Source organism: Penicillium atrosanguineum, assembly GCF_028827265.1.
Source record: "Penicillium atrosanguineum strain IBT 20685 chromosome Unknown utg000001l_segment0_segment0, whole genome shotgun sequence".
In the NCBI taxonomy this organism is placed as follows: Eukaryota; Fungi; Ascomycota; class Eurotiomycetes; order Eurotiales; family Aspergillaceae; genus Penicillium; species Penicillium atrosanguineum.
This window is the reverse complement of record NW_026623133.1, coordinates 433,400-458,482: the sequence shown is the minus strand read 5'-3', so window position 1 is coordinate 458,482 and position 25,083 is coordinate 433,400. Positions and strand designations below refer to the sequence as shown.

General features: G+C 49.7%; 10 protein-coding genes across 10 annotated transcripts; 4 read left to right on the top strand and 6 right to left on the bottom strand.

The window, feature by feature from the left end:
* Nucleotides 1-76: 76 nt before the first annotated feature.
* N7443_000164 (uncharacterized protein) lies at nt 77-1,271 on the bottom strand (the record flags this gene model as incomplete). Its single annotated transcript, XM_056880220.1, has 3 exons — nt 77-818; nt 875-1,125; nt 1,182-1,271. The coding sequence occupies 3 exons, from the start codon at nt 1,269-1,271 to the stop codon at nt 77-79; spliced, it is 1,083 nt and encodes a 360-aa protein (XP_056745458.1).
* A 2,213-nt stretch (nt 1,272-3,484) lies between these two features.
* On the top strand, nt 3,485-5,221 carry N7443_000163 (tetratricopeptide repeat protein; the record flags this gene model as incomplete). The annotated part of the gene is made up of 1 exon (XM_056880219.1): nt 3,485-5,221. The coding sequence occupies one exon, from the start codon at nt 3,485-3,487 to the stop codon at nt 5,219-5,221; it is 1,737 nt and encodes a 578-aa protein (XP_056745457.1).
* A 1,636-nt stretch (nt 5,222-6,857) lies between these two features.
* N7443_000162 (uncharacterized protein) lies at nt 6,858-7,931 on the bottom strand (the record flags this gene model as incomplete). Its single annotated transcript, XM_056880218.1, has 2 exons — nt 6,858-7,227; nt 7,291-7,931. 2 exons carry the CDS (start codon nt 7,929-7,931, stop codon nt 6,858-6,860), a joined length of 1,011 nt encoding a protein of 336 aa, XP_056745456.1.
* Nucleotides 7,932-10,092: 2,161 nt separating this feature from the next.
* N7443_000161 (uncharacterized protein) lies at nt 10,093-11,766 on the bottom strand (the record flags this gene model as incomplete). Its single annotated transcript, XM_056880217.1, has 1 exon — nt 10,093-11,766. One exon carries the CDS (start codon nt 11,764-11,766, stop codon nt 10,093-10,095), a length of 1,674 nt encoding a protein of 557 aa, XP_056745455.1.
* A 301-nt stretch (nt 11,767-12,067) lies between these two features.
* Nucleotides 12,068-12,235, top strand: N7443_000160 (dolichyl-diphosphooligosaccharide--protein glycosyltransferase subunit 4; the record flags this gene model as incomplete). Its single annotated transcript, XM_056880216.1, has 1 exon — nt 12,068-12,235. One exon carries the CDS (start codon nt 12,068-12,070, stop codon nt 12,233-12,235), a length of 168 nt encoding a protein of 55 aa, XP_056745454.1.
* A 362-nt stretch (nt 12,236-12,597) lies between these two features.
* Nucleotides 12,598-14,347, bottom strand: N7443_000159 (putative C2H2 finger domain protein; the record flags this gene model as incomplete). Its single annotated transcript, XM_056880215.1, has 2 exons — nt 12,598-12,875; nt 12,985-14,347. 2 exons carry the CDS (start codon nt 14,345-14,347, stop codon nt 12,598-12,600), a joined length of 1,641 nt encoding a protein of 546 aa, XP_056745453.1.
* Nucleotides 14,348-14,390: 43 nt separating this feature from the next.
* N7443_000158 (carbohydrate-binding module family 6 protein) lies at nt 14,391-15,028 on the bottom strand (the record flags this gene model as incomplete). Its single annotated transcript, XM_056880214.1, has 2 exons — nt 14,391-14,524; nt 14,575-15,028. 2 exons carry the CDS (start codon nt 15,026-15,028, stop codon nt 14,391-14,393), a joined length of 588 nt encoding a protein of 195 aa, XP_056745452.1.
* Nucleotides 15,029-16,311: 1,283 nt separating this feature from the next.
* Nucleotides 16,312-18,318, top strand: N7443_000157 (S9 family peptidase; the record flags this gene model as incomplete). Its single annotated transcript, XM_056880213.1, has 1 exon — nt 16,312-18,318. The coding sequence occupies one exon, from the start codon at nt 16,312-16,314 to the stop codon at nt 18,316-18,318; it is 2,007 nt and encodes a 668-aa protein (XP_056745451.1).
* Nucleotides 18,319-20,656: 2,338 nt separating this feature from the next.
* On the top strand, nt 20,657-21,841 carry N7443_000156 (uncharacterized protein; the record flags this gene model as incomplete). Its single annotated transcript, XM_056880212.1, has 1 exon — nt 20,657-21,841. The coding sequence occupies one exon, from the start codon at nt 20,657-20,659 to the stop codon at nt 21,839-21,841; it is 1,185 nt and encodes a 394-aa protein (XP_056745450.1).
* A 1,524-nt stretch (nt 21,842-23,365) lies between these two features.
* On the bottom strand, nt 23,366-24,226 carry N7443_000155 (alpha/beta fold hydrolase; the record flags this gene model as incomplete). The annotated part of the gene is made up of 1 exon (XM_056880211.1): nt 23,366-24,226. The coding sequence occupies one exon, from the start codon at nt 24,224-24,226 to the stop codon at nt 23,366-23,368; it is 861 nt and encodes a 286-aa protein (XP_056745449.1).
* Nucleotides 24,227-25,083: the final 857 nt, after the last annotated feature.

Below are 25,083 nucleotides of genomic sequence, written 5' to 3'. Positions count from 1 at the left end.
CTACCTGTTGAAGGATAGTACCCTGTGTTTAGGGCCCAAATAAACCACGAGGCAGACCTGATGAGAATGCGTGGCCTTAGGGTAGCGAAGCTATTATAATAGAGTCCACTGTGGTAGAATTATAACTCTTTATGTCGATGAGTTTCAACCCAGCACCGGAGACTAAATCGGTCCACTGGCTCTCTGTGCGCTCAAGTGCACCAAAAAACGAAAACATGATTATGTCCAAGCATGCAGGCCACCAATGAGACCCCGTATCAGGCACTGCCATATCGTCGATAACAACCAGCGAGTGTGCATCCATAGCAGGAACCAGACTTTTCAAGATCTGTGTAGACTTCTCATCATCCCAGTCATGGAGAATATTGCGGATGTAGTAGACCTTTGCGCCTTTGATAGGCTGCGGCTCGAAGAAGTTATGAACCATGAACTCCACCCCTTCAATAGCCTCGGCATTTTGAATGGTTTCCGGAAGGTCCTGGACAATGATTCGCCCCGGTAGATCTGGGTACCGAGCACGTAGGCGTGCAGACTGGTGACCAACATTGCCACCAATATCCACCACGACTGCCTGCTCTGCCGTGACGGACATGGCTAGCGACGGAATTGAAATAACATTCGTCCAGTCTCCATCGTGAGGTACGGTCATGAGAGACTGGAATGTTCTGAGATACTCGGGGTGTTGTTTGCTCCATCCGAAAAAGGCCATGTCGGTGTTGAATGCACGCTGGAAAGGTAATTCCTTGCTGGAATCCGTATTTCCATTCTTTCTCAATGTCTCCGGGAGACGCTGATAGGTTGGGTTTCCAATGTTAAACCTGCATTCTTTAGTGGCTTTCTCAATGTATTTGTCATGTAATAAGTTAGCACTTACATCCAGTAGATACTGTCTTGGAAAGCCGGAGCAGCCAGGGCCTGCGTCCTGTAGTTGGCTTCAAAACAGTCTTTCCCAGTCTCCGTAACATCACCATTTGAAGTAAGATACCGTAAAATACGGCGGAGTAGTGTTGGCGCTGCTCCAGTTTGTTCGGAGAGAGATTCGATACTCAGTGGTTCTTCACTTTCAGTCAAAGTGCGGAAGAGGCCCATCTCACAACCAGCCTGGATTGCTGGTAGCCTGATTTGCTATTAAAATAGAAATTATAAGATGTTTTCAGTAAATAAGAAGTCATCAGAAATACCGTGTTGGTCAGCTGTAGAAGATATCGATAGTGGGTCTCGTCAGCCTCGCCCCCTTTGTGACTCTGTATTTTGTTCCCGTTGATCGCCATGGAGATGGTAGTGTGACAAAGTACTTAGATAAATTTGGCTCTGGAGGATTCTGGGAGACGTAATTTGAACTCAAGCTTCAGTGAGAAAAACGTACTGGCTGAATATTGGAAATATCGAGTAGTTAGGTCAAACTTAAATACATGTTCATTTTCTTTTTTGTCTGGGTAACTCCTATCCTGGAGACCTGATTAATGTGCAGAAAAAGCGCAAAGTTCGGACTCCGGTGACTGGGAAACACTTTTAGGCGCCGATTTGAGTTCTAGAACTACCTACATGTTCCCGAGACGGTCTGTCAGCGTGACGCAAGAGACAATCTCAAGGGTGCAAGATGACGTGTGCGTAGCTGTAATGCAATACGAGGCGAAAGTACATGCTGATCTTCCAGTATGAGTAGATAGACAACATTATTTAGCCTTACTCCTCGCAGAAAAAGCGGTATGGAATCTACGACACATGGATGTATATACCATTGGGTAATAATACCCTTGCGAACAAAGGCATTCTTGCGGAATAACAAAGAGGCGAATAGCAGGGGTTTCCCAGACACTGATGCCTCTCTGGCCATTTATATCAGACTGGATGCATCAGCTCCGACGCAATGCCCAGGTGTCCGTGGTAGGCGAATTGTGGTGCCGTGAGACTTGGCGTTCTCGGTTTCTCGGCCGCTTGCAAGATGGGCCACTGTCCAGACTTATTCTCCAGGTTCTGGATGGCTTGCAATATTGACGTGCTATTACTAGGACTATCGCGGACCTTGCACGTAGGCCGTTCGATTCCAATGCTGAAGGGCGACCTTGTTGATAATGTTGATGGACTGAAAAATCCCTAGTAGCTCCGCAGCATGTACCCATAATCAGTCCACTGATCAGACCCGGGCCTGTCGGGATTCGGCCACATCCATTTTGTCATCGATCGTCACGGTCGGTGCGCCCAAGAGGCCTCGGTGTCCTGGAGAAAGCATCTACTATCCGTGATGGCAGTGGGATTGAGTCGGTCACTTCTAGTTCTTGCAGCTTCTCCCGACCCATTGTCTTCAAGGCCTCCACGAGCGGAAACTGAGCCTATGATCCAATGTCATTCGTCGCCTATAGGCTCGCAGCAAGGAGTTTCAGACAAGATCCTTGTGTGGCAGGGGTATGGATTCTGGTGATGGTGATCTGCGTACGGCGACGGAGGCGCAGATTGACAGGCAGTACATATTGGGTAGGCATGGCTGCCGCCCGGATGTCGCACAGGACACATATGAAGGCTGTCCGCTAAACGGTACGCAGGTGACGTAGATGAGTCTCGTCTCGAAGCAGGTGGGGCCAGATCATCGACGCGTAGTCGGAGACCGGTGTATCGCACGCCTCTTAAAGCTGTCACATCTGTTCTGGGCGCAGCTCTCGAAATCTCCCATGGGCAATGTTGAGTTTCGTAGCTCTTTTGATTGCCTGCTGTAGACATTGAAATGGCTCATGGGCCTCTTAGCGGCTCCTGATACAAAGAGATAGTTATAACTAGTTACCCAGCGTTTGACTTGTACAAACAATCTTGGTAAGTCTTCACTTCTCTCTCACTTTCTCTTTCTCCCTTTTCTTTCTCCCTTTCTACTTCTCTCGTGAGATAATGTCTCAGGGTCAAAAGTTACGATATATTTCTCTCATCAGTCTACGATACAGACGCGCTCGAAATCAGTTTCACCACTTTGTTCTCTTTTATTCTTTCCCAAACTCAATCCTGAAACACGCTAGTCTATATTCAATTTAGCTAATTTTCAGACCTCGAAATGTACCGTAAGAACAAATCACATGACGAGTTTCGCTGTAATTTACTGGAAACCAGAGTGTATACCTGGACTGGGATAGGCTAAACGTATTTTAGAAGCTAAATAGAAGCTGGGGCTGAAAAAAAATTGGTTTGCTCAAATCGCTGCCTAAAGCCAAGAACTCCGTGTGGTCAGCAACAAATTGATTAAATGTGATCTCGGCCCATAGGTCTATCAATTTTACCCGAAAGAATGATTCATCCTTCCACATTCAACACTTTCTAGCAACAAATGAGCCACCGAACTACCAATCTCTCGTCCTGACACGTTTTCACCAAGCGCAGCTGAATGCGACACTGGAATACGAAGTGCAGCCATTCACAAAGCGTGCGGCAAAGTGCGAAACGTTTCCGCACATGAACCAATATCAAACTCGACGAGGACCATCCTAACACGGTGACGAGTATGGATAACCTGGCGTCGACCTATTTGCAGCAGGGGCGGTGGACGGATGCCGAGCAGCTCTTTGTGCAGGTGATGGAGACCCGAAAAGCCAAACTCGGCGAGGACAATCCTGAAACGTTGACGAGTATGGGTGGCCTGGCGTCGACATATTTGCAGCAGGGCCGGTGGACAGAGGCCGAGCAGCTCTTTGTGCTGGTGATAGAGACCCGAAAAACGAAACTCGGCGAGGTCCATCCTGACACGCTGACGAGTATGGATAATCTGGCATCGACTTATTTGCAGCAGGGGCGGTTGGAGGAGGCCGAGCACCTCTTCGTGAAGGTGATGGAGACCCGAAAATCGAAACTCGGCGAGGTTCATCCTGACACGTTGACGAGTATCGGTGGCCTAGCATTGACCTATTTGAAGCTGGGCCGGTGGGAGGAGGCCGAGCGGCTCCAGGTACAGGTGATGGAGATCAGCAAGATGAAAATCAGCGAAGACCATCCCGACACGCTAGCGAGCATGAATAACCTGGCGTTGACGTATAGTGCGCAGGGGCAGTGGGAGGAGGCCGAGCGGCTCCAGGTGCAGGTGATGGAGAGGAGCAAGATGAAAATCAGCGAAGACCATCCCGACACGCTAGCGAGCATGAATAACCTGGCGTTGACGTATAGTGCGCAGGGGCGGTGGGAGGAGGCCGAGCGGCTCCAGGTGCAGGTGATGGAGAGGAGCAAGATGAAACTTGGGGTAGACCATCCTGAAACGCTGATCAGCATGAATAACCTGGCGTTGACGTATAGGGAGAAGGGGCGGTGCGAGGAGGCCGAGCGGCTCCAGGTGCAGGCGATGGAGAAGTGCAAGGCGAAACTCGGAGTGGACCACCCTGAAACGCTAGCGAGCATGAATAACCTGGCGCTGACGTATAGGGAGCAAGGGCGGTGGGAGGAGGCCGAGCAGCTCCAGATGCAGGTGATGGAGAAGTGCAAGTCGAAACTTGGGGTGGACCATCCTAAGACGCAAATGAGCATGAATAACCTGGCGTGGACTTATTCGCAGCAGGGGCGGTTGGAGGAGGCCGAGCGGCTCCAGGTGCAAGTGATGGATACGAACAAGACGAAACTCGGCCAGGACCATCCTTACACGCTTATAAGCATGGCCAACTTAGCGGCGAGCTATATGGAGCAGGGGCGGTCAGAGGAGGCCGAGCAGCTCTTCGTGAAGGTGATGGAGACCCGAAAAACCAAACTCGGCGAGGACCATCCTCAAACGTTAGCGAGCATGAATAACCTGGCGACGACCTATTCGAACCAAAGCCGATGGGAGGAGGTCGAGCAGCTCTTCGTGCAGGTGATAGAGAAGTGCAAGAAGAAACTCGGCGAAGACCATCCTGATACGTTGACGAGTATGGCCAACCTAGCGGTGACCTATAAGAATCAGGGGCGGTTAGAGGAAGCTGAGCGTCTCCAGGTGCAGGTTATAGAGATAAGCAAGACCAAACTTGGCGAGGACCATCCTTGCATATTAACGCGCATGAATAACCTGGCGTTGACGTATGGTGCGCAGGGCCGGTGGGACGAGGCCGAGCAGCTCCAGGTGCAGGCGATGGAGGAGTGCAAGGCGAAACTTGGAGTGGACCATCCTACCGCACAGCTGATTAAGGCCAACCTAGAGACAATACGAAGAGGAAGAAGGAACAGGGCCCGTACTTGGGCCCCGGGAAGCTTGACGAGGATCTTCTCAAGACTATTATCATAGTTTATCGTTATTTATTCCTTCGGCTTTTTACAACCCTTAAGTCCTATGTAGCCCCTAGCTAGTGTGTACCGCTCCGTTGAACATGTACACTTGATACACTAGAGTTCCTAGTAAGTATAGGGAAAGGGCTCTGAAGGCTCTCTGGGGGGGACGGTCTGTTGAAGGGTGGAATCCGTAATCTGAGGGTGATGCATGACCGTAGTATCCTGATCCGAGGCTTCCAGCTCACACGAGGAAAATCATTACCGTTGCAATACGAGTCCATAGTCATCGTTCCTGTTTTAATCGTTCTAACGTCAGCACAATTTCGCACATGCAGAGTCCAGCGGATACTTGGCCCAAGCAGCATTGCTACACAACGCATAGGAAACCGTTCAACCTACCAGAACTGTCTCTTTACACCTCGCTCTTCCACAATGGTCATTCTTGTGGAAGAGGAGAGGGAGTGGATTCGAATTCTGGCCAGTCTGGCTGCCTGGCCAGGCATCCCCCTTATGTTTTGCCTTGTTTGCAGGATCAACGTTCTAGACGCCCTTGAGACAATACTAGCTTAATACAGGATATATTTTTATGATGTTATTTACAGCTGTACTAGAAATACAGCCAAGAAAAGGGGTCAGGGGTGGAGTAACTGTAATAGGCATAGCGTGTTTTGAAAGAGGGTTCGAGAGAGAATGTCTGTGTATAAGTGGTGAAACTGATTTCGATCCATCCTGTAATATAGATAGTCTAGCATACCTCGCATCAGATCCGCCACAAGTATTCACTCCCGAACCTTCTAGTAGTCAGCGAACATTCGACCCTTTTGATCATGACTTTATCCGACCACAGCCTCGCCTATCAATTGCATCCTCTTTTACGCGTGCTGGCCCGGATCGCAGAAAGAACTACCTACTTTACGATCGGACAATGAATACTGAGTGGGTGGACAGGTGGATTGAGACTAACTATAGAAAGACTAGCAAAATCCGCTGGAGTGCGAGCCGTTAGCGGAGTCATGCGGCCATCCAAAAAAGCCAGTGCGATAGCTCCCAGTCCCGAACACCCTTTTCTAGGTAAATTCTAACGGGCGTCAGAATTTACTTATACCGTAGCTCCTAGTGTCCAACCCTATTTTCTGACGGGCGTCAGAAAAGCTAATGCAAGAGCTAAATACACATACTCGAAATTCCTGACGGGCGTCAGAAAACTGGTGCCGTAGCTGGAAGAACTCATTTAACGTACGTCAGAAACTGAGGTTCAAACTGAGGTATCTATTGCCAAATACCCAAAAATACAGACTGACACTACATAAATTATGCAAAGATGGGGACTCACCTGAATGGATTGGGTTCGGGTTAGCGCGGGTTTTGGCGCAGCCTAGTTTCAATAGTCCATCAGCACGTGGACGACTCTATCTTGCGCATCAAAATAGAAATGTAAAACATGTAAAATATACGACAAGTCCAATGCAAATATAACTTGATCAAACGCGCCTTGCAAAGAAAGCTTGTGATTTCCTGGCCAATCTCAAGTCCTTGCACCCGACACCAGGAGAGAAACAACCACGAAGCGGCTTCTAACCTAGCACTGAGCATTGATGAAGGTGCTATTCGTCATGAACAACAGTGACGACAGGCCTCCTCACGTCGTCATGCTACTCAGTCTTCAGGTCCGGGAACGGTTTTCTAGCCCAGACTCTTCTCGCGCGTTGATAGGAGTGGTGGCGAGGATTCATCAGTTCCTTTCTCATCTTGGCGTTGTAGACATGCACCTCCTCTTTAGACCACGGGATCGGACTCCCAAATCTAGTCATTAGATACATCGTATATCCCTCCATACCAGTCAGCCAATGGTGGAGGTTGACTAATCCAAGCTCTTTCAATTTTTTGTCTCTAGGCCATGGGCCAATGGGCCACTTAACGTTCTTTTCGCGAACTCCGACAAAACCGGCTTTCTCAATCGAGGCCCGCATTGTTTTGATAAGGTCCATAGGCTTTCCAGACTTATTGGCGGCAGCATCGAACCTAAAAAATCATTGTTTAGCGATGTTGTTGTCATCAATTTCAGAAATGGGGCTTTGTTCATACCGGGGTCCGATGTCAAATAAGATATTATCATGCGGAATGCTATTATCGTCGCAATAGATTGTTGGATGGATTTCCATCTGCTCAATCCATCCACCAGGCTCTAGGCGTTCGTAGATTTGCTTCATCAACTGCTCTGTCTCCTTAGGAGTAAAAGCACTTGCCATAATGCGGAGATGAATCAAATCGAATTTTTCACGCCAGGTCCACTCCTGTAAAACGTCATCCACCTCGAGAATACAGTTAGGTGGCATCCAGCTAACTGGCGGTGGGAAAAGGTCCACTCCACGGACAGTAGCATTAGGGAACATATCCGCAACGTCAATAGCCCATGACCCCTTTCCAGTCCCCAGATCAAGAACGTTCCTTGGGATCAACGGGGATTGAAAAAGTAGATTTTCTTCCTCAGAATCCACGATTAGAGCTGCAAGATGTGCAGCATCGTAGGTTTCGAACTGTTTTTCATCGGCAGGAAAGCAGTACTCGTCGGACTTAAGGGACTGGTATCTTCGGCCATTCTCCATAAGGCCTCTGTATAAAGAGGAACCAATAGAAGTGGTCTCGGAGCTCCAATCATCAGAATTGTATTCATTTGTCACTAAGTGCAAATCCGGGTCCACATCCACAGTGATCTCGTTAGCCATGATAAGAAAAGTAAGACTAAACCGTGGTAGATCGGACCGCGGTGGATGTAAGGTATGGTATTAGACGGAAGTTTTGTTGGTGGAGCCAGTTGTCATGTATCGCGGGTATGCGATCGTTGGCGTTGTGATGGACTGGAAAAAAATCTTTGCAGCAAGGATGGGTGCCACGCTATTATAGCGCTCTCCGCACGGTACTTTTGCGCGAGGGGCGCTAGTGTCGTCCAGTTCGGGGAACGGACCGTGGATGGCCTAATCGAGCCGGAATACATCCGGTTTCGTGTGATGCGGCAGATAGTTCAGAGCTTCAAAAAAACCTTGCTCTCCATCCATCGAAGGGGAGGACATCATGGCGCGGAACAGGCGAGGGAGAGCGCCCCCCCAGGCTTTACTGTGTCGCGGGCCATGATTGGGGGCAGACGCGGAAACCTCCTTTCCGACCGATAAAAGGAGATCGTGTCGATTCGCACTAGGCCAAATAATGCCCGACTCTCTTGAGGCAATGGCAAGAAGATTATTCGCGTGGACCCCGCCGTCCTGCAAAAGGCCGAAGCCTGGCAGAAGTTTTGTCTGGAATTAGCTTTGGAATGTTAGCCGCAGTTTGCAGGGTTCGTGGTGTTGCACTTATAAGGGCGCTGCGACACTGCACAGAGCTCTGCTAATGAATAAGGATAATTAGCCACGTCTGGTATGTGGAGCCCGACTTAGGCTTCCCACAAGAGAGGATTCTCGTGATCGTTGTTGGGGGCCAAAAATTGGTAGGCGGCATTCACACTGCGCCGGCCCGTGCCTCGGTAATTCAATCGGCCAAGGGTGGTATATACCGACACTAGTTCCAAGGTACAAGTCTGGAAGAAATACGATCGATACGGTAATGCGCTTTTCTAACGCTCGCAGATGCCTCAACTGGACCAGACCGCAGACGCCACTACCGTCGAGACTGAGAATCACCGGGTGCTTGGTCGGTGGAAGTTGGCGAATATTAACACGGAATTTTTCCTCGCACATCGGGCATTCAGTGACATCCCAATGATACTCCCCGAGAGAACGCGACTTATCGAAAATCACGATATAGGTGTCACAGAGTGCGTATTTGCACGGTATCTTTTGCTCGGGCGGGCGACTCAAACATACAAAGCAGGTCGTGGTGGAACGAAGACCACCCCATTGGCGAAAGAACCGACCAAGTATATCTTTTCGAGAAGTCGAAGTGGCGCCTTCTCTTTCTTTCCTCAGTTTAGAACATTTCTGAATGGCACACAAATTTTCCTATACTGGCCAGTGACAAAAAGTGTTATTTATTATGTTTGTACTGTTTGCATGCTCATAACTATAACTATGAATTGTCGATCCAGGGACCATATAATGCCAGAGTTCTTGGTTAATGCCTATGATTGGGTAGCTACTTCCGACAGATGAATAGGCCTCATTCATACCCGCCGGATACGCTGAAGCTGAAGAGAGAGAACGACGTGGCGTTGTGGAGCTCCCAAGTGGGAACATGTTCATACTTCTTTTATGGATAATTTAAATGCATCAACCTGCACAGACAATCACCATGGCAAAAATCATTCGCTATTTACATTCATTCGTCAGCGCAATGCACCCTGGATATCTTCCTGGGTTTCGCTCACACAAAGGTAACTAAATACAAAGAACCGAAATTCAATGATATGAAAAGTACTAGTATAGGTGATAGGACAGAAGCCCGTGCTCAAAGTCCCCAATTTTTGCCTTCTGCAGCCAGGACTCATAGGATCTTGTAATCTGACGGCCTTTCAGGCCGAGGTGCCGAGACGCGTCAGTCCTGCAAAAAGCAAGATTGTAGACCATTGAACGACTCATCGACTGCCTGGGCCTGAGCATGTTATGTCTAAAAATATCTGCTAGCAAGTAATCCTCGACTTCATGTGGTTTCTGGCCCTATCCCTTGGCCGGTGCCTGACTAATCTCAGCTGATTAGATATCTTGAAATCCCTGAAGATGTCAGCTTGAAGGATTCGAAAGTCTGACTTGTTGAGCCTGACCTTGAGATAGGTACGGTCTAGCGAGGTCGAAATGTCCCCTTCGGCATATTTCTCGAGAGATGCCTGAAACCCATGCGGAAATGTACATGATGCAATAAAGTCACTTGAATGACAGCATCTCCCCTTCAGAATTTCCTTCAGCTGCCGCCTTCCTGAACCCAGAAAGTCAGATCAAGCGGGTCCATGCTCGGGCGAACACCCATGTCCAACACATCCCGAGAGACGGCTTTTATCTGTCGCATAATGGACTGCGAGATGGCCCAGGTGCGACCCAATGACTTGAAGACTCCGATGGTCAGACCGATGCGCTCACGACTTGGGTCAGGCATGGAGCCTGCCTTGACGGAGCAGGCGGCCAGCTGAACAATTGAGCTAAGAGTGAGGGCGCAAATGAAGAACGGTGTGTGTCTCTCGACTGGCAAACGAATAGCAGCCAAAGAAGACAGCTCACTGGCCGCCTTGACAGCCTTCATGGCATGGGCGTGGTGTGAAAACGCTGGTACGCTAATGGGACCATGGTGACCACAGATGACTTCTGAGGCGACTGCAGGCGACGAAAGAAGATCAGAGCGGGGGAAGTTCAGATAGATGGAAGCACCGTTCACGATCATGGTCGCCTGGAACATAATCTCGTCGACCGAGCCGTCCGGACGCAGCAGTTCGGCCTTCGACTCTGGAAGATGGTGGAACCAGCTTGCAATGCGCGCGTCAATGGCTTCGACGTGGTCCTGCTGACCCTCAACCATCTCCTGTGTTGCGACCACACGACCAAGAATGCGCACGGCCTCAATGCGATAAGAGTAGGAGGAAAAGTCGCGCTCCTCGTCGGCGAATACACGCTGGTCGAATTGCATAACAGTAGGTGGCAGCGGAGGGGTCAAACCATCCTGGTAGATGCGCTCTTCACAAGGAAGAGGCACCACAGGCGGAACCAGATTCGTGCGGTAAATGCGTTGCACTCCAAGAGCCGTCAGAAGTCCCTCAATCACAAACAATTCCCACCAAGTCCGACGCAGGCATTCAGCGCGAATAGGGTCGAGGTCGCTGGCAGTCTCAGCATAGGTCGCCTCGTGCATACCGAGGTCAAATGCCAAGTCCACGGCACTAGCCAGGCACTCTCCCGCTTCGCTTCGTTCATTGCGCGAATGTAACACGATAGCTAGCAGAAGCAGTGCTTGTACCTTCTCAACCGAGGGTGCTTGGTCGCGAACCGCCGCGACCACCATGGGCCGATAAGTTTCACTGGAAGCGGCCGGAGTGAAGTGGGCGGCGATAAACTTCATCACCTGCTCCAAATAATGCGGGAAATGGCCGCGATAGAGGAACCGCAATGGCGGTAGGATCGGATGGGCCGAGTGGAAGTACGTGTAGTAGATATCGAGCAGATACCCGTCCCCGCCGATTGAAGAGGCAGAATCCGGGGTTAGCGGGCCGGCCGTTGGTCGAGAGGGCGTCATTGTCACGGGCATGTCGTTCAATCCTGGACTCGCAGACCCGGAGGATGATAGAGGCATGGTCGGCGTATAGTGGAAGCCGCCGTGTAAATTCCAGTCCACTGGCACATCGACCAGGCCCACGGCGGGATCAAGAGGCAACTGGTCCGGGGAGCCCGGTTCAGCGCGCCGCTTCTTAGATGGGCCCTTATAGCCCCTGCGTGATTTTGCATAATTGCACTCGGATCCTGTGAGGGAACATCGGCTGCAGACCGGGGTCTTTCCATCGCACTTGAGATGCTTGTGGCGGCACAAGAGACAGGCCAGTAGCGAGGGACCCGCGGGTTTAGACCCGGGCGCGGAAGGGGATTCAGTCATGTCGAAAGACAAAAGTGCATGGGTCTGTGGGAAGAAGAATAAAGAAAGAAGAGGGGGGACCTCGAAGAGGAGGGGGGGGCACAAGGGAGGAAGAGAGACAAGGATGTCCCCAGTTGCGGGTTGCAGGCGCTAAAAAGGATGACACGTCCCGTTAGTTCTTTACCATCTTCAACTCTCGCAACTCCCTGCTGCTTCCTACAGTACCACTCGGATACCAACTTTTTCGTGCCTCGTGTCGAATTGATCCTCCCCTCTTACATTTAAAGCCCGCTCAAGTGCTTAAATACACAATTCCTTCATCATGATCTCCGATGGCGACCTCTACCGCCTGGCCATCTTCCTGGGCTCCTGCGCCATGATGATGATTGTCTTCTACCACTTCCTCGATGTCAATGCGCGCGACGACAATGAAACCGAGAACACAAAGTCCAAGCAAACCAAAACCACCGCCGAGACCGCGACGTCATAAAGGTGCCTTCGCTGGCTATGGGAAACATCAAGATGCAGGTCATAAATGAAGCTGTGAAGAGACGGACAGGAACCCAATTCTCAGCTCAGTTTACGCGGAGGAAAGTGGACTACAAGCATGTACAATACCCGCTTCGATGGTCATAATCAGTGCATGACCTTGGAGCACAATGTCAGATGGCTTCTTTTTTCGTTGACAATTCATTCACATTGTTCCATGATGTTACTCTGCAAAGTTGATCGAATATTGGGGGTCTTGCTATGCGAAATAATGGAACCTTGAATATTCAAAACGCCTGCTCTCGAATTAAATCGCGCAATCAATGGGGGTATCACAAGGCTGATGAGATCATCATGGCCGCTTCAAGGGTTATTGATCGTTATCGCTCTCTCCAGGTCGGGCACAAAAGGCTGCATGGCCGGCTGGGAGAGGCTTCGGTTGCTCGCATCCGTATCGACCCCCGTTCCCACCTTCCAGCGAATGCCTCCGTCTCGGAATTTCCCCGCCTTTTCCTTGTGGTTGTAAGGGCCGTGAACGCGACTGAAGGCGTCGATGGTGTTTTCGTTAGCTGGAAGGGTCATGGTGCCCGGGCGAGGATTCCGCAAAGAAAGCGGGAACCCGGATGATTCATAGTCGTCCGCTAGACATAGCGATCCCATTAGACATTTCTCGTACAAATGATCATTTAATCAAGAATCACAGATGTGACTCTCGCGCAGAAATATCAATTGTAGCTAGGTGGCTCTCACCAGAACGAATCACTGGACCGTCGCCAGAGGCCCAGGCCGCTTCTTCGAGATGCTGCGAGGTAACATGCTCCCACATGTTGGCTGCAGCCCGCGGGGTTGGGTCGGCACATTCTCCCCACCCACATTGAAGGTTGTGCGGAATATGAACCTTGAGGACATGGCTTTGAAGAGTCTGCAGGTTGTGGAGCTCTGCCTCACAATCCAACCATTTGCAGTGAAAGACTGGGTATGAGACTGTCGACTTGTGGTGAATGGTCCCCAGTAAGTGGCTCTTACTCGGGGCAGTCTTCCCGGGCCGACCGACGTGGCCTTTCTTGTGAGGGGGTCCGCGAGGGCTCGTTGGGATCACCACCTGCATTTGCGTGCGAGGGGGTTTAAGCGGGGACTGTGATGGCACGTTTAGGTTCGATGTATTCGAAGCCTGTCTTGGTCTTGGGCTGGACCTTGAAGGTGATGCTGGTTTAGTTGTCTGTGGCGGTATCGGCGCCGGTGTTTGCTTTGAGCTGGATGGTAGCTCTACCACAGACTGTCGCACCGGCGCCGGCGTCGGCGTCGGAGTTGAATTTGGCGTTGGTACGGACGGCCTTGTAAACATCGGAGGCGGGGCCGAACGTAGGAGTGGAGGCGAAGAGGAAGGAAGGGGCCGAGGAGGGGGTTGAAGGGTGGGACGCGCGAATTTGAGAACAGGAGCAGGGGCAGGAGGCGACGGTAATTGTCGAGAATGGTAAGATGGAGGTACAAATGGCAACGCGCCAAGAGCGTTCGGACGCGACGGAGCAGGCGAGCCTTGAGGAATGTCACGTGGTCCCACGGGGTCAAGCAGATCCCAGCGAAGTGTTGCCAAATCAGAAGTGATGGTGACGGAGGGTATCTTCTGACTGAGTATTTCCAAATGATGGTTCAAATTAGGCTCAGTGGGATGCTTATCCGCGTTTATCAAAATATCCCGTGCGATAGTAGCAGGATCATAGGACTCTTTAAGAGCTGCGTCTTTAGCATCGATTGACTCAACAAGGTTATTTCTCATTTTGAGGTGCGCCCGAGAATGAGAACGGTGAGCATTTTTCGAGAATTCCTGTATACCATTGAAAGGATTGACCGCGTGCTTAGTGCCATGTTGAAGTCGCCGCCTTTTCGCAGTTGGAGCCTGTGTATCAGGCGGGGTTTCTACCAGTGGCGGCCCGTTTGCCCATACATCTGGGATGTCCCAGATGTTTTGAATTGAACTATGAAGAGCCCCGTTTGCGTAGCTGCCAGGTCTTCCGTCCTCTCCCGGCTGTGGTGCAGCTAGAGGCAAAAACGGTAAAAACGCCGCGGGCTGTTCCCTAGTTCCCGGATTGGAGGCGTTAAATGGTTTAAGCATTCTCGGCGTCGCACAATTCTGTGATTTTTGTAAAAAGGCGGGGCTAATAGATGAATGTAATGAAGATGTTCGGGCTGCTGTAGACATGCCAGTGCTTCCGGATGGCGGGGATGCGATTTGAGGTCTTCCAGGACGCGAGTGTGCTGTTTGTATAATCCCGCTCTGGGAATTGGGCACCTGGTTAGATTTAGGGTCTTGCTGGTGAGTCGGCGCAGCTGTTCCTAGACCCGACGCCGATCGAGAAGGATTCGGCGCCAGAACTTGGGCTCGACGGGAGGTATTGGATGAATACAAGGACGAAGGCGGATTGGTGACAGGTTGTCTCGTATACTGCTGACCCGAGGGATATTGCGGCTGGTGCTGGTGCTGGTGCTGTTGTGCCTGTTGTGTCTGCTGCATTTGCTGCGGTTGCTGAGCCATGTGTGCCTGTTGCCATTGAGAAGCATTATCGGTGCTTATGAGCCCATGGTGCGAGTACTGGTCTGTCCACGAAGCATGGATTGCACGTTGGGCCTGTTGGCGCAAATTGGCTTGGTTGGCGGCCTGTGCCACAAATGCGGCTTTAGCAGAAGCTGGGTGCTCATGATGTGTCTCCGGGTCCTGGGACTGCTCCCAGGCATCTTGTATAACCACGTGGGGTCGAAAGCTTTGAGACCAGTGGTTAGAATTGCTATTGGCCATTGCGATGGAAAGCGGCGCGCAACGGGATCATTGTTCGAGGGATCAAGGCGAAAAATGCCACGCGCGCACCAAGGCCCGGGTAATATGTTGGGCGAGCATAAATCCTACACGAGAAGAGAATCTAGACACGGCTTGGAAGTGAACGAGCGCGCATAATGATCACCTGCACCTTTCCCCATTGAGCTGTGGGTTCATGCACGTGACAATCAAAGGTTGTCGAACATAGAAAGCGGTCAACCTGATCGGTGCCCAATGTCCCCCATCCGCAGTAGACGCACGAAGCTTTCGTGCTTCTGCCTCGGTAGAAGCTTCGTGAGGCCGTCGACCGCCATATGGTCGGTGGATATCCATTTTACCGCGATGCGGCCAGCTTGCACCTCTTGCCTCAGCCAGTGGTGATGGATATCCCTGGGGTCTCATCGCTTTATTTGATTTAATTATAATAAAAAGTGTATGAGTCGTGCGACTAAACAGGTAGTGCGACCGTGGAGAGAGTTGTAAGTGAAATATAGAGATTTGTAGAGAGAAAATGTATAACTTATTCAGTCACGGGGTTGTTTAATGTTTGTATTGTTAATGACCCAATTGGGGCCCTAATGGGTCCTGTGGGTTACTCATTTGAACCCATAACCCATTGCGGTTGAAGAGTTGGACCCAAAACCCAACCCATTTGCGGGCTGGGCTGGGTTGGGTTGGGTTGGGTTTTGGGTCCTGCGGGTTATGGCAAAGTCTAATGCGGATATTCCCTTGCCTGATACGCAACACCAGGTACAGTAGAATATGAAAACAGATTACCCCATGGACACTCACGCTTTCTTTCCCAGCGCCCCACTACGATCGCGCTAAGCTGGATTAAGTCAGGGAAAGACCCCACCGTCTTTTCTTGATGTATTTCTGGTAGATCACCAAAGGTACCGTAATTACAGGTTCCGGCATTGGGCAGACCATACAGTGGCACCGCTAAAATCTGAAACAAATTACCCCTTCGTACCCGAAACTACCTTAATACGTATTCGGATAAAGCGTAACTTATCCTTCCCTAGAAATGGAGCCCTTACATTTCCAGGACAGCTGCGTGGTGTATAATACTGTATATTACAATAACCTCTGATATACAGTGGCACGACTAAAGTCTCCGACCCCTTACAGACCGCTTTTCGTTATATCGCTTTATCTGCCAGTCCAAATTTGGCTACCATCGACTAATACTTGATACACCAACCGTTTGGTTCTGAAGTAAGGCTCATAGGCTGTTCAAGTTTACGGATAAATGCGTTGTCGCAATGGTCAAAGCCCACGAAAACCTCATCCAGTCCCTATGTGACCTCGAAATTCCAAAGACCATCCGGCTTTCCCCGGACCGCTCAAGTATCCTTTACTCAACTGAACTCACCTGGGGTCATCGTAAAGGGAAACATGCCGTCTCCACCCTCTGGCTGGCCTCCACCGGCTGTGCAGACTCTTCGCTGCAGCTCACCCCGGGCCTCTTTCGCGACTACGCCCCCAGATGGAGCCCGGATGGAAAGGCGGTGGCCTTTGTATCGGATCGTGCGGATGCTGGCGCCAAGTGGGCTATATATCTCTTACCATTGCAACAGGGCGGCGAGGCGTACCCAATAACGCCGATGGAGAACGCAAGTCCAATCGAAGCATTCGCCTTCTCACCTGATGGCACCCACGTTGCGTTCCTCTCGGCCGATGAGGAGGTCCAATCTGCCTCGGTAGGAGACGGCGCCCACAACGTGCGGGCTTGGGGCGAGGATTGGCGGTTTACGCGTCTGAGGGTCGTTGACTTGCGTACCAAGCGAGTCCTGTGCGCCAAGCTCGACAGGCACGTAAAGAGCGTCTGTTGGAACCCGGATGGGACTCGCATTGGCTTCTCGAGTTGCCTATCGCCCGACATCGAAGAGTCTCATCTCACCGGGACGACCATCTCAGCTATTGACGTCGACCTTAGCTCTGTGGAAGAGTTGTGCCACTTCCCTAAAATGGTCGTTGACCTGACATGGGCTGCTGACGGGAATATATACTTTTGCGGAGGTGTTCCCGCAGACAAGATGTTCGCTGGCTTCGGCGCTTATCGTATTGACCCTACCACTAAATTTCACCAGTATGAGTGGGTGGGTTTTGGGGTAGAAGATGACTCCATCGGCCTCATTAAGGGCGGAAGTGGCGCAATTTTCGTCAAGGTGCAACACCGGCTAGAGTCTCGCGTGTGCCTGCTCGACGGCACGGTGCTATATAGTAGGATGGAGGAGCTCGAAACATTCGACGCTGCAATAGATACTGATGGCAAGTTTGTCCTTGCCATCGCAACTTCAGACGTCAACCACCCTGCCGAGGTCTTCACCACATTCTCATCCGATGGCGCGATGACGCGAATGTCAAATCACGGACAAGAGTTCGCAGGCCGTCGTTTCGGGACGTGTAACTTTTTGACGTGCACGTCAACGGACGGCAAGGTTGAGCTGGATGCCCTCTATTTGACTCCGGCCTCTTCCTCAGTCGGCGACCACCGTCGCCCGCTGGCAACCGCGGTGCTCATCCACGGCGGGCCCAACACTCGTCTCACTAATGCCTTCAACGCCTACTACTACATGCTTGCTCCATATTTGCTGTCGCTCGGCTTCGGAATTTTACTGCCGAACTATCGTGGAAGTAGCGGACGTGGGCAGTCTTTTGCGTCCTACTCCATCGGCGGGCTTGGCGTGTATGATTATTCTGATGTGATAGCGCTCACGCAGTGCGCGATAGACCAGGGTTATGCGGACAAAGAAAGACTGCTAGTGGGCGGCTGGAGCCAAGGCGGATTCTTGACAAACCTTTGCAGTGTGCGTAACGACTTGCATGACGGTGATTGGCGATTCCGAGCCGCCGTGTCTGGTGCCAGCATCTGCGACATCGATGCTATGGCCTTGACCTCTGACCTCGGCTCCTGCTTCGAGCCTGAACTCTCACGCGGCGGTGTAGCCTGGACTATGGACTGCGAAGATACACGTAATCGCGCTGCGAGCGCCTTGTGGGCATTCAAAGACGCCGCACGGCGAGCCCATCTCGAGAACGCTACTGTCGTGCCACCTATGCTGATTTTACACGGCGAGGCGGACGCTCGGTGCCCCGTGTCGCAGGCATGGGGCCTGCGTCGCGCACTACGTAGCTACGGCTTGCCCTTCGAACTAGTCATTTACCCCTCCCAAGGACACTTTTTTGAGGAGCAGAAGTATTGGGTAGATATGGCGCTCAGAATAAGCCGATGGTGCGAGAAGTACATCGGTGGTGCATCATCATGAAGCAGTCAGCATCATAAGCTTTATACAGTTATACTCTCTCGCTTAGCCATACTCCCTACTTCGGCCGTGACCCTCCAGTGGCACTAGCTGTCACACGTTGCTAACTAATCACGGTGAGTAGGTGCCTTGGGCAGTGCGATATCTGAGATAGTAATACAAATGAGAAGCTTGTTAGCTTACTAGGGTTAGCTATTTTCAGTATATCAGAGTATCATATTATATAAACGCCTTTATAAAATTCATTGTTAGCGAGATATGGAGTTGTAATTTATCGCAATTACTATGGGGTTTAGGGGTAGGCGAGAAGACCGGGTGGGCGGGAAGACCGGGAAATACGTCAACGTGGTTTCACAAGCGAGTGACGCACCCCGAAACACCATACTAAATGCAATAAATTACAACCTTATATCTCAACAACCATAGATTCTCGTAAGACTTCCTTGCAAGCATATGCTATTTATGTTAGAGCATCAAAAGTCTGGTATAAAAGTCCCGATTTATTTAATCCTGATTTGACAACTTTTACCAAAATTACACTGTAATTTTGATTGTTGAGCTTCAAGGATTTGTTATCCGACCACCACTTCCTAAAAATCTGAGACTTTCAAAAAACATTAGACTTAATTAAGTAGTATAATATATATTGCGAAGAATGAACTTATGGTTATTGAGATCAATTGTTACATTTACTATGATGTTTTGGGGTGCGTCACTCGCTTGTGAAAGACGTTAACACGACACTTGGTTACGTAAGAAGTAGATGGGGGACGCCTACGGAGAGTGAGTGGACGGCTGTAATCGATCAAGCCAGATCACAAGATATCCGGGGTAAGTCTTCTACGGCATTAATACAGCAGTAGTACAGCTTTCGTCATATAAGAGGTAGATGAAGACGAAGACGAAGACTACGAAGAAGAGGAAGAAAAGGATGGCGTCGATCAAGCCAGATTGACAGATCCCCCTCCCTGACCGTCTACTTTCTGCCACCTAAATTTTGCCATAATAAAACACTCCAAGGTGTCCCACTAGTCTAATGTAGAAAAGAGGTATGGGCGGTGAAAAATAGTGGCCAGGGAGGTGGGTTTCAGATTTTAGCGGTGCCACTGTATGGTCTGCCCAATGCCGGAACCTGTAATTACGGTGCCTTTGGTGATCTACCAGAAATACATCAAGAAAAGACGGTGGGGTCTTTCCCTGACTTAATCCATCTTAGCGCGATCGTAATGGGGTGCTGGGAAAGAAAGCGTGAGTGTCCATGGGGTAATCTGTTTTCATATTCTACTATATCAGCTAGGGTACGAGAACGCTCAAGGCGCCTTGATGGATATGAGCTGGGGCGGGCGTAGTAGGGTAGATATAGTAGATCACAGAAAGAAAAATAAACCCCTTTTTAAAATCGATTTCTCTCCGCCCAATATTAGTACATTGACTTTGAGCTATAATATGAATACTCAAAGATACAGCCAAATACATTATCTATGCATCCTAAGCCAAGTCACGAGCTTATTATTTTTACCCTGTTTGAGGACCCGCCCTCAGGGTGGGAGGTTTGGACCCTCGACTCTGAAAATTGAGGGTCACCCGCTGGTCGCGCCGAGGCCTAGTCTGTTTCCCTTCCTCTTTTTCTTTTTCTTCCCTTCTCCCCATTTTGAAGATTCTTGTTAAATGTTACTTCTTGATCAAATCGGACCGTCACAGTTAAAATGTGATCGTCTATTCATCAGCCCGCCATTTCCCCAACTGGCCCTGACCTGGATGGATTAGCCTAAATAGATAAGTGCGCCCCTGGATGCATTAGCCTAAATAGATAAGTGCGCCTTTCCTACCACCCCAGATTCACGTCTTCTTAGAACAAGCCATTCGGCTCGAATCTGGGGTCGAGTCCCCACTGGGATAAAACCCCAGCCCTCGAGACGGTTAAAGTCTTCTCTACGTGTCCGGGAAAAGTCATGATCTGTGGTATTTAAGTCCCTCTAGAATCTCACCAATATAAATTTTTGAAATTCTACCTTTGCCAATAATTTATTTGCACAACGCGAGGGGCATATGATATTTTAAGAGACTTGGGTATTATCATTCCAGTCAGGGAGAGCCCTAAAATCCACCCACTCATTCGCCAAGATGAGGGCCTCTCAACTATTGTTCCGTTCCCTGCTATGCTTATCCGCGTTGCTGGACGGCAGCGAGCTTGCTAGAGCTGAGAACCCCATCATACAGACTATATACACAGCGGACCCAGCACCGATCGTGTATGATGGGCGCCTTTACTGCTTTACCGATCACGATATGCCAAACTCAACATTTTTTAATATGACGGACTGGCGGCTTTTTTTCGACCATGGATATGGTCAATTGGTTGGATCATGGCACAGTCATGAGCCTAAAGACTTTCAACTGGGCTAGTGCTAATGCCTGGGCAGGCCAAGTCATCTCTCGAAATGAAAAATTTTACTACTACGCTCCGATGACCCATGGCGCAACAGGAGCTATGGCTATTGGTGTTGGTATAAGCGACACAATTACCGGTCCATATGTGGATGCGCTTGGTCACCCTCTACTGGAGAATAACGAGATTGATCCAACTGTCTTTATTGATGATGACGGCCAGGCATATTTATATTGGGCTAACCCAGACCTGTGGTATGTCAAGCTGAACGAGGATATGATTTCATATACGGGTAGTCCTGCACAGATCAACCTTACGGTTGCTGGTTTTGGGGCACGCGAAGGCAGTGAAAATCGCACAACTTCGTTTGAGGAGGGCCCATGGGTCTATAAGCGAAATGGCATCTACTATAACATCTACGCAGCAGATTGCTGCGCTGAAAATATTCGCTACACAATCGGTACAGGACCCCTAGGACCTTGGAATTATCAGGGTATTATCATGCCGACCCAAGGCTCAAGCTTTACAAATCATCCTGGGGTTATTGATTATAAGGGTTATTCATATTTCTTTTACCACGATGGCGCTCTACCAGGAGGTGGTGGTTTCGACCGATCTGTGGCTGTTGAGCTCTTTACCTACAACTCAGATGGTACGATTCCCGAGATGAATATGACCAAGACGGGCGCTCCACGAATTGACACCTTGGACCCATACCAACGCCAGGAGGCAGAGTTGATCGCTTGGGAAGTTGGCGTTTCAACCGAGGTCTGTAGCGAAGGAGGTCTTGATGTCTGCAATATCAACCATGGCGATTACATTAAAGTCGAAGGCGTCAACTTTGGTGGTGGTAAGGGCGCCAAATCTGTCGAATTTCGAGTCTCCTCAGCCACAAGTGGCGGCACAATCGAAATGCATCTCAGTAGTGTGGGCGGCACTCTTCTTGGCGCCTGTACTATCCCGAGCACTGGGGGATGGCAGACATGGACCACGGTGTCCTGTGCTGTCAGTGGTGCTTCGGGAATTCAGGATCTGTACTTCGTCTATACCGGCACTGGCACTGGGTATCTGTTCAATGTCAACTGGTGGAGATTTAGCAAGGGCAAGCCTGGAAAGCCTAGACCAATCTTCACCTGAGTAGTAGGAATTCGGTCAATTGATATACTCGCCCCGAAGTAGTTGGACGCTCTCCACAGTCAAAGTATCCCACAGTCAAGTTATCATTTTCCTCCTCCCTCTCAATTTTCCTAGTATTGTCCACCACCACGATGCTTAAAGTATCTAGCGAAGTTGAGGCCTATTTTTTTTTAAATATTGTGCTTTAGTTATACTGTGTTTATAAAAATCATCTTTCTGTTCACTCAGTAGGTTGTTTAAAGGTTGAACTGGTGAAGCAATGAATAAATTGTTGTAGGGACCGTCTGCTCGCACGACGGCCCTGCACTGCATTACACACAGTAAACTATATAACTAACTAGTGGTGGCACGCATAACATAATAGATGCAGTTACGGCCTGAGGTGTCACGAATATCTTGGGCGTAAGCAATAGTTTCCACATGAGGATAGAGATAGAAGACTCATCTACCCAATTCATTCCAGTTGTCGCTACATTCTTTGATTTATGATGCAGCATTAAGTACAGTACGTACGGCCTCATTCAGGTACACATACGGCCTCATCCAGCACGACCTCTACCACAGACAAGGAGTGGCTGTGTGTATTCTCTTGGATGGTGTTGCCTAGTCTGCATTGTCAGACAGCCATCGAGCCATCTTCATTTATAGTAAATTATGTCATTCCTAACTCCGAGGATCTATATAGTGTAGTGGGGGAACTCCTGACTGCATGAAGGAGCGGTCTATCAGATGACTAAGGCATTTATGATGTATAAGATTCTCTGCGTGCAGAATAAGCAAGACAGACACTCTTTCCCTTCCAACCCACCCCCATGTGTTCTCTTCTCCTATAGTCCTTGTGTGTGTGGTTGCCCCGTCTGTAGCGCCAGACTGCCATCGAGCCTTTCCCACTTCAATGAGTATTATTAGCGATCAACACTAGCGAATCCAAGCATAGTTTATGACAGCTGTCAAAAAGCACCTATATTCTGACGGCCGTCAGAGAACTAGTGCCGTGGCTAGAAGAGGTCATTTAACGTAGTCAGTTCCCCACCACCCGTTGCATTCACCAAGCATGCACGAGAACGCACCAAGACATGGTGCAAATGGATTCGCATCGCATTCCGCAGGTTCACTCATAGGTTAACGGCCAGCACACGACAATTGATTCTCAATTAGATTGTGCAGTGCCCACCCGACTAGATACCCGTATCCTATAGGATCGTATAGCTGACGATTTTAACTACCCTAAGGCCTGGTGGAGGTTTTACTGGACGAGCGTACGCCGTGACCCATTGATAGATCTATCGCATAGGGGTAAGTATCCCATGGGGTTAATTGTAATGCGGCGGATTACGTTTTAGTCAGCACCACCTTGCATCTACGAATATACCTTTGATGAGTCATAATAGAACACTATATAGACAATCTACTAACTATAGCATTGATAGCTTTTGTATAACCAGTTTGTTTCGATATCTAGAGCAAATGATAGCCAGTGAAAACCGTCAATCACCATATCTGGAAAGGTGCGTCTAAAAGATTTCACCCTATTTGATTTGCCTCCAAGAACTCCAGTAGTCTGTGCGCGACAGCAGATGGTTGCTCTTCGGGGAGAAAGTGCCCACAATCATGAACAGCGCCCCCGGAAACTTTGGTCGCGAATTTCTGGACCAAATGAATTATATCCGAACCGACGGAGCTGGCCCCACCTAAAGCTAAGACAGGGATATCGAGTGGTGTCTTTGCATATTCCAGATTCTGTTTCGCACTTGTTCCAAAAGCTCGATAATACTCGAACCCTCGACTCATCGCTCCTGGTCTTGAATAGGCTTGGATATAGCGTTCAAAATGATCTTCGGGTAAACCATCTGCATGGTCCGTCTTCAAATTAAAGAACCAGGTCAGCAGCTCCCGCTCACGACCGCGAGTCAAAATTTCAGGTAATTCAGGAAGCGCATTGAACGAGAATTGCCAAAGACGCATGTTGGTCTGATGAGGCAACGGAAACTGAAGCTGGGGCATGAAACCCGGCACTGACGCGTCCATGATACTGAGCGATTTGATTCTCGATTGAAATTGAGCGGCCCAAGGATAAGCAATCCATCCACCCACATCGTGGCCAACTAGATGGTACGGTCTCTCTTTCAAGATATCGTGAATAGCTTCAGCCATGATTTTGCTCACGTTTGCGGTATCATAGCCATTGAGGGGAGGAAGCGAATCACCCAAGCCCGGGGGATCTAGCGCGAAAAACTGATAATATTTTGAAAGAGGCTCAAAGATACCGCTGAACGCCTCTGCTGTTTGTGGCCAGCCTGGCAGGAGAATCAAAGGGTGACCTTGACCGCCAACTAGGGCTCGGACTCCGTGGAGGAGACGTGTGGCTCGCCATTTTGGTGTCATGGTGTTGACTTCGGCTGGGTCAACTGTACGGATGAAGACTTCAAAGGGCGGGCAATTGTAGGCACAGTAGTTTCACGCGTGTTCGGGTATTTCTGCGGGTTAATATCAATTTGAAATGAGTCATAGAGTAAATGATGAATCAGGGCAAGGGGTTGTTTCAGGTCATACGTGTACGTACCCACATGAATCGGTGGATCCAAATCTGTGATGGGCAAAGGTCGCTTAGTTTCCATAGGGCGCTGGCTGGGCCACTCGTGATCGACAAATGAATAATAAACCGCAAATTATTTTGATTAGCCTCAACTTGAAATCCAGGTCTTTCATGCGCTGCTGGCAACATGAAATCCTCCCTTCGTGTGACAACAATACAGCAGCGTCTACAACAAACTCAGACTCCTCGCTTTCACGTTTGGCAGAATGGGCAAATTCATTGCTCAGAGGGGATAAGCTTCTACAATGGACGATTACCAGAAAATCGTCGTGGCTCAATTTTTGAGCAACTGCCAAACCTCTCCCAGACTTCGTGTCACTGGTTTGTCTTGCATCGTGTTGCCCCGATCCTTCTTCCCAACACTACCGGCAAGATAGACGTTCAACCCAGTCCTCTCCAAAGAAGCATGAGCTACACCGCTGTATTACTGTTTAGTCTCACCGCCTTTGCCTTCTGGCTTGCTTTCTAGATAGATTGTATCTTCTTCTCTTCTTCTTCCTTCTTCGTAGCTTCAATCTATCACTTTCTTCTCTCCTTTATTCCTTTCTCTTTCTTCACTCCCCCGGGAGCCGTCGAAAAGAGAGAAACGAGAAGGGATCGGGCCACTGGATAAGGAACGGCTGTCGAAACGAACAACAAGTAAGCA